General features: G+C 42.5%; 1 protein-coding gene across 2 annotated transcripts in view; it reads right to left on the bottom strand.

Annotated features, from left to right (window-relative positions):
* Positions 1–3508: 3508 nt before the first annotated feature.
* The window catches only part of Dclre1b (DNA cross-link repair 1B), a 9110-nt gene continuing 4191 nt past the window's right edge, over positions 3509–8427 (bottom strand). For both annotated transcript variants that reach the window (XM_017798423.2, XM_008833992.3), the window contains one exon: positions 3509–6227. In XM_017798423.2, coding sequence (XP_017653912.1) covers positions 5149–6227 — 1079 coding nt within the window. In that variant the 3' untranslated portion in view covers positions 3509–5148. The remainder of the gene's footprint in view (positions 6228–8427) is intronic.

Here is an 8427-nt window from a genome sequence, read left to right as displayed (position 1 = left end):
CACATTCACACAGCTCCTATCCTATTTCCCACCACGAAGGGCAATCTGGGTCAGGAGTGAGAGGTGGTTCCTCAAAGCCTGCCAGGCAGATTTTTTTTGTCTGTAAAGGGACTCTTGGGCTCTGCCAGTCTCCTTGTGGAAAAATACAAGCTCTCCTACTGATCATGAAACAAGTAACTAATGAATCTCTAGGGAACTTTTTTTTTTCTAGACACCTTCCAACCTAATTGCAAGACTGTCATACTTCTATGGGGGCATCCTTAGATTCTAAAAATAAGGTAATTTTAATCGGTTAGAGATATATGGGACACAGCGTTTTTATATATGAGAGTTTTGAGAATTAAGGCAACTTCCCATCTCTATCATGTCAGACATTTTTAGTTAAATAGCATGGAATTTCCTCATTATTAAAGCATAGAAATGCTACCAACAATTCCTCAAAGCCTTTCCTTCTGCTCAACTGTGTGAATTCACATAGATGCCACTTCAAGGAACATGTGTGACACAGCATGTACCAAAAGTGGGCAGGCTTCCTTGTTGGAAGATAACGACAATATGGTGGCCCCTATGCTGGGAACTACTTTATCTCTCCCAGCCACCTGTGAGTCACACAGAGGCGAGAGCCAGAGAAATTTGAGAGCAGGCAGGCAGGCAGTAAATATTATTAAAATGTTATTACTGAATATTCATCAACAACATGAGGTGACTTTGCACATGTTAACACGCATCATTCTAGTAATACCTTTCCAACTTGCTATCCTCTTCTGCAGAAACCACAGTAAGAAACTTCTGGAAGGTAATTTGTCACAATCTCCATCAAAAACTGAAAGCAGTCATTCTGCTTCCAATAATCCGATAATTAAGGAAATAAAATTTAAAATGCCAATAAAGATGTTCATTGTAGGACTGGGGATGTAGCCCAGTGGCACAGCATTTGCCTAGCATGCTCAAGGCCCCAGGTTTGATCCCCAGCACTGCCCACCCAAGTTCATTAAAATATGCATAATAAAAAATAATATACAAATTTTTGGATAATATGGGAATGGTTTAATTAATTAAAGTGTACTCAAAGGGTCAGCAGTAAAAAAAGCACTTGCTCCAGAGGACCAAGGATTGATTCTCAGCACCCATCAGTAACTCTAGTTCCAGGAAATCTGACATCCTCTCCTGGCCTCTGTATTGTATACATGTGGTATACTTATATACATGCAGGGAAAACTCACACACATAAAAAAAATATAAAGATAAATTTTTAAACAGTATACTAACATGACAGAGTACTAGTATATTGGCTTTTTATTTTTCGTCTTTTTTTGAGACAGGGTCTCCATGTAGCCCCAGCTGTCCTGGAACTCACTTATGTAGACCAGGCTGTCCTTGAACTCACAGAGATCCGCCTGCCTCTGCCTCCCAAGTGCTGGGATTAAAGGCATGCACCACCACACCTGGCTTATTGGCCTTTTTTTTTTTTTTTTTAAGTTTATCTGTATTTCATCGTGTTTTGCTTGCATGTACGTTAAGTGCACTTGGTGCATGCAGTGTCCACAGAGGCCAGAAGAGGGTGTTGGATTCTTGGAACTTGAGTTACAGATGGTTGTGAGTTGCTATGTGGGTGCTGGGAACTGAACCCAGGTCTTCTGCAAGAGCTTCAAGTGCTCTTAACTGCTGAGCCATTAAAAAAAAAAATTTTTTTTTTTGATACAGGGTCTCACTATGTAGCCCTGACTGGCCTGGAACTCACTATGTAGATGAGGCTGGCCTCAAACTCATAGAGATCCACCTGCTTCTGCCTCCTGAGTGTTGAGATTAAAGTGTGCACCTTCACACTTAGTCCTAAAATTGGCATTTTTGAATTATACTTAATGACACAGCAAAATGCTTAAGGAATTAAATAAAATACAGTATCAAAAAGTATATACAGTGAAGCTGGGCATGGTGGTACACGCTTTTAATCCCCACTCTCTGGAGGCAGAGGCAGGCAGCTCTGAGTTTAAGGCCAGCCTGGTCTCCATAGTGAATCCAGGCCAGCTGTGGCTACAGATAGACCCTGTCTCAAAAAGACCAAAAAAAAAAAAAAAGTATATGCAGTATTATTCCTTTTTTTCTGTACTATTGTGTATGTGCACAATGTATAACATACCAAAGTACACATGTGGGGGTCAGAGGACAACTTTGTGGAGGTCATTCTCTACCTTTTTTTTTCTTTTTAGTCCTTTTGAGGCACGGCCTCCCTGTAGCCCCAGCTGGCCTGGAACTCACTATGTAGACCAGGCTGGCTTCAAACTCACAGAGATATGCCTGTCTCTGCCTCCCAAGTGCCAGGATTAAAGATGTGAGCCACCATGCCTGGCTCTCTCCTTCTACTTTTATGTGGGTTCTAGATATTGAACTCAGGTTACCAGGTTTGTGTAACAAGCACATTTACCCTCTGAGCCTTCTCATTGACCCCTTAAAAAATTTTTTTATTGTGTGTTATGTAAATTATCCCAATTCTGAATTTTTAAAAATATTTATTGTTTTTACGTATACAGGTGTATTGCCTGCATATATATATATATACATCTGAGTCATGTAATGCCTGAAGAGGTCAGAAGAGGGCGTTGGATCCCCTGGAACTGGAGTTATGAATTATTAGCCACCATCTGGATGCTGGGAACTGAACCCGGGTCCTCTGTAAGAGAACCCAGTGCTCAATCTCTGAGCTATCTCTCCAGCCCTCCAATTCTGAAGATTTTTTTATACACAACACATTTATATGCTCAGAAAGACTAGAAGAAGACATACCAATTGATCAACTGAACTGCACAGAAAATCTTTTCATATATGTATGTTTTTAAAATTATTTATTTTTTGTGCATGTGTATTGCCTGCATGTATGTAAGTGCACCCATGTCATACAATGCCCATTAGGTCAGAAGAGGGTGTCAGATTCCCCTGGAACTAGAGTTCCAAATGGTTGTATATTTATATACAGATTTTTTTTTAGGATCAAAAGCTAAGAGAATTACCTTTTTTTTTTTTTTTTTTTTTTTGGTCTTTTTGAAACAGGGTCTCACTGTAGCCCCAGCTGGCCTTGAACTCAGAGATCCACCTGTCTCTGCCTCCCAAGTGCTGGGATTAAAGGCATGCACCACCACACCTGGCTTATTGGCCTTTTTTTTTTTTTTGGTCTTTTTGAAACAGGGTCTCACTGTAGCCCCAGCTGGCCTTGAACTCAGAGATCCACCTGTCTCTGCCTCCCAAGTGCTGGGATTAAAGGCATGCACCACCACACCTGGCTTATTGGCCTTTTTTTTTTTTTTGGTCTTTTTGAAACAGGGTCTCACTGTAGCCCCAGCTGGCCTTGAACTCAGAGATCCACCTGTCTCTGCCTCCCAAGTGCTGGGATTAAAGGCATGCACCACCACACCTGGCTTATTGGCCTTTTTTTTTTTTTTGGTCTTTTTGAAACAGGGTCTCACTGTAGCCCCAGCTGGCCTTGAACTCAGAGATCCACCTGTCTCTGCCTCCCAAGTGCTGGGACTACAAGCATGCACCACCACTCCCTGCTTGAGAATTAACTTTGTTTATTTATTTTTTTTTATGGCACGCAGGACAGAGTCCAAGACCTTCAACATGCTAACCGTACACTCTACCAGAACTATACTTCCAGCTACAAGAACCAATATTTGAAATACTGTCCTGTAGCAGACACTAAGCTAGAGGAATCTTACCAATTATTTTATCAGTATAGCAATCAGGGGAGCCAGCCATCTTGGTCCCCATTTTACAGCTGAGTAAGTCTCCCTAAGCAGTTTGCCTGGTGCCCTGGATTCCAGCCTAGACAATGCCCAGGCTTCCTGCTGAACCACATGCCTTGCCTGTTCTAGCCCCTAGTAGGCCCTTGGAGGATTACAGGGATGGTCACTGACAAAAGAGCAGAAAGTACAACTTGTCCAAGAGCAAAGCCTTATTTTGCTTTCTAAACTCATCATTTCTCCCTCTCAAAGCAGCAAACTCCTCCCTCCTCCCCAGGGTAAGACAGCCTTCTTCATTGCTGAGGCTCCTGGTTCCATGCTGAAGCTTTTGATTTATATGCCCAGCTCTCTCCTGTGCCCTCTCAGAGCACATTTCCTCATGGCTGTGGTATCAGCTGTCTGACTTATTGGTTTGGCATTCTGTCAGATTATGAGCAGGACAGGGCATAACAGCACACCCCTACCCAGTCTAGCCAGCTGGCTCCTTGGTCTCTTCCCTGGATACTAAAACAAACAGGCTGTGTGCTCTGGCTCTCTAACTCAATGGTTGGGGTGAGGGTGGGAGCAGCAAAAATATCCCAGCTATGTGAACAATCAGAGGAATATCTGGCAACACATTTGACCTTTTGTAGCTTTATTTTAACCAAATAGTTAGTGGCTCCAAGCAGCAAGTAGACTTGTTATACTCTGGGCTTTAATGCTCAGCTGCATTCCAGGTACTGCCCTAGAGAAGGGTACCTACTTCACTCACATGGCTCTGTTCCAGATGGGTTTCTGGTGACACCAACTGCACCCCTTCATGAAAGAGGCAAAAAGTGGCATTTTCAATACTGTTTCAAGGCCTCTTCATTTCCTGTTCCTTCCCATAGACACAGACAGGAAGTTACCTATAGGGTCACAGCAAGTCTGTGACATTCAGGATTGGCATGTGCTGCTTGGGCTACCATTCATCCTCCAGCACCACAATTTATAATTTAAAAAATGAACTACCTAGGGACTTTTATCTGGGAGAAGGGAGGAGGGAACATGAGGAATGGCACACAGCAAACAAAGTAACAATGGGAGGATCCTGGTCCTTTTTTGATTCAGACCATATTCTCTCTGCACCCAAAAAAGGGAATGTGTATTTATAAAAGTTTGAGAAAAACTAGGTTAAACAAAGTTAAACAGATTAGGTTGCTATATGCCTTCCAAGAACTTTTAATGTGCCTATGTATACTGAAACGTTTATAATGTAATCAGCTATAAAATGAAGGATTTCATAGGTACTAGAACTCCTTAAACAAGCATTTAGGAAGTGCTATTCTGGGGTGAGCCCATAGAATTCTGTAAAGTAAGGCATAAGGCAAACTTTCGCCACTAGCCATCAGCCACCATTTTCAAAATTGCAGTGCTAGATCAAACAGGACTATCATACCATAGTCTCCTGTGTGTACTTTAGCAAGGGTTTATGGTATTTTTCCACTTGCTGGTCAAAACTCCTGGAAGAAAAGCCTGCCTGGAAAAAGTTCACTGGAGTCAGAAGGTATTTTAGTGCCAGGCCCCTGGACTCAGTAGCTAGAAGATGGGTGGTCTTGCTAATGTGAGACCGGGGAGAATCACGGCCTATCCAGTCACTTTTGTTCCCTCTGGCTGGTGAACCATCACCTCCCCTAGGTAGTAAGGAGAATTGAAACCCATTTTCCTTTGTGGTTTCTGGAGAGATAAACTCATCTATAGGTTGTAAGTGAATTGAAGATACCAAGGGGTCAGTCAATACATTCCCCAGCTTCTCGGATTTGCAGAATGGGTCTGGCTCATCCCATTTTTTGCTGGGGACGTCTGGGAACAACTGCTTCCTGACCTGCAGAGAATGGTGGGAGGGCTTCTCAAGGTCCTCCGTCCAGGGAGAAAGGTTTTCTTTCTTAAGCTTCTTTGAGTCTCTGTCAGTTTCAGACTGATAAGTACTTTTCTCAGGGGATTCAAACACAACACCTTGGATTCTTGGCCTCTTTGACCTCCTTTCTAAGAGCCAGAGCATGTTTGTTTTCCTAGAGGAAGAGCTCATGTATTGCTGCACGGAGTCTGGAATCAGAGGCATAAAGAGCCTGGGACTCAGGCTGTCCTGAAAGTAGTCTCCACAAGGCTTTCGACTGACAATAGGCACCACCTGGCAAGGCCTTAGAGCCCCAACAAAAGCACGAAGCTCAGAGTAGGAGGAATGGTCAGAGTAAGGGATGATGTGGACATCAGGGTGAGAGCTGCTGATTTTTCGGCTTGTGGGAAGGATAGCAATGGTAGGGTAGGTCTGGTTCCACTGAAGCATGGCAGAATGGCAGATCTCTGTATGGGCCACAGCATGAATGCGTCCAGCCTTTTCCTCCACTGTGAACACATCTGCCAGTCCCAGCAGCTGCACCAACTCCAAGCGCCGAGGACTTAATACAACCCAGGTCTGAAACTCCAGGGCCAGTTGTTCCAACAGGGATTCTTTCCCCAAGCTATAGAGTCCTAAATTATGTTCAAGGGGTTGTGGAAAGTAAGACAAAGAAGAGAATGAAGCTATGAGAGAATCCTAATCAACCAAATGTTTAGCAAAAATACAAAAAAAAAATCCATGGGGCAATCCAGGAAGTGTATCAGGAAGGAGATGGCATCTAAACTGAGATATATAGTGGACTGGCGGGGGAGGGGTGGGGGGACACACAGAAATCAATTCATTCTTTCAGTTCAACAAAACAGAAACAATATAGTGAAGGGCACTGTTACAGACAGGGGCACAGTATTATGAGGGCATAGAAGAATAGCTATCAGTTGAGGATTAGGGAAAATTTCTGTAAAATGACATTTGAGCTAGGTCCTTTTTAAAAATTATTTTTGGCTTTAAATATTTCTTTAGTGTAGAAGATACCACACTTCTATCTAGTTAAGAAAATATTTTGTTTTACAATCTAGAGGCTATTTGTTTCTATTAAGTGTATTTGTATCTATTAAGGCTCAAGCGGCTTGGGCTCCTTTCACCGGTTCCCACAAATGTGCTTTTCTGGGCAGCACAGGCAGGCCTTCAGCTGAACCAGGTACTTTTCTCTTTGACCTCTCTCTTTCTCTCATACTTCCCTTTGCCTGTTTGAGGAAGCTCTCTCGGTGCTTCATACTCAGAATGTATATTAATACCCTTGGCAATTATCTTGCCTTTAACTTGCTTGTTCATAACAATGCCAAGAGCATACTGGGTAACACTGTACTCTTCCAGTTTTGCTTGGTAACATTTATGGGACATTTCTCTCTTAATGTGTATGAGAGTTTTGCTTGTGTGTATATAAGTGTACCATATACACGCAATGCTCACAGAGACCAGAAGAGGGCATTGGACCCCCTGGAACTGGAATTATGGATGGCTGTTAGCTACCATGTGGGTGCTCGTAACTGAACCTGGGTCCTCTGCAACAGCCAGTGGTCTTAACCTCTGAGCCATCTCTCCAGTCCCAGGACATTCCTTTTTGAATAGTACTCATTCTCTTGATGTTAACACTACCTCCCTTCTTGTACATTCACATACATGTGGCCAAAGGAGCAACTCTGTGTTTTCCAAAAGGCCCAGAGAATGTATATTGGATATCTCTCCTCTTTCCCTTTGTGTATGTCATTTTGGTTGGTGGATTAGAGATGGTGGTTCTGGCAGAAAGGAAGCTGAACTTCATCTTCAAGGATGGGTCAGAATTAACCAGCCACGAAAGGTTATGATGGAAAACATTTTAAGAGGAGCCATCTCAGTGCTACTAGAGAAGAATTACTGAGAAGTGATACTAAAAAGGCAAACCAAGGTCATTTATCAGTGGGCCTTGCATGTCCTGCAAAGGAGTAGGCCTTAATTCTATAGGTGAAGGGGAGCCACTGAAGAGTGTGAAATAAGAAAATGACTAATTCTAATCAGAGGAATACTATGATCAAAACATAGCTTTGAGGGCAGGAATATCTATCTGTCTGTTTGTTGATTGCTCGATAGATATATCAGCAATGTTAATGGTCTGATTGAGAAGCTGGAAGTAGAAGTTCCAACAGAAGGCCAAAACAGTACTCACACAGAAAGAAATGCAAACATGAACTTTAGCAATGGTTATGATGACAGATATGGGAGATGAAATTCAGTAGTTCTCACTTTTCCTTTTTAAAAATATTTTGTTATTTTTATTTTATGTGTACTGTGTATTGCCTGCATGTATGCAAGTGCACCCATGTTGTGCAATGCCTATGGAGGTCAGAAGAGGGCATCTGATCCCCTGGAATTGGAGTTATAGATGGCTGTTAGCCACCATGTGGGTGCTAGGAATCGAACCCAGGTCCTTTTTGAGAACAGCCAGTGCTCTTAATCACTGAGCCATCTCTCCAGCCCCTGTTCTCACTTTTCTATTTCACAAATAGATTGTGAACTTCTTAAAACATATGCTTGTGCTGGGTGTGGTGGTGCACACCTTCAATCCCAGAACTCTTTTCTAGGTCTTTCCTTATTAGACTGAGCCCTCAAAGTCAGACACCATATTTTATTCATGTTTATATCCCTACTGCCTACTGGATACTTGGCACACTGTAGGGTTTATTATATATTGGTAAAATTAATCAAGGCTTACTTAGCACTCTCCTAACTAGCTGTGCTTCTCTGGGAAAATTCTACATGGAAAACTTCAAGAATGGTTAGGAATCATATTTCTTC

Source organism: Nannospalax galili, unplaced genomic scaffold (assembly GCF_000622305.1).
Source record: "Nannospalax galili isolate Female #2095 unplaced genomic scaffold, S.galili_v1.0 scaffold475, whole genome shotgun sequence".
Taxonomy (NCBI): Eukaryota; Metazoa; Chordata; class Mammalia; order Rodentia; family Spalacidae; genus Nannospalax; species Nannospalax galili.
This window is presented reverse-complemented; position numbering and strand designations above follow the sequence as displayed.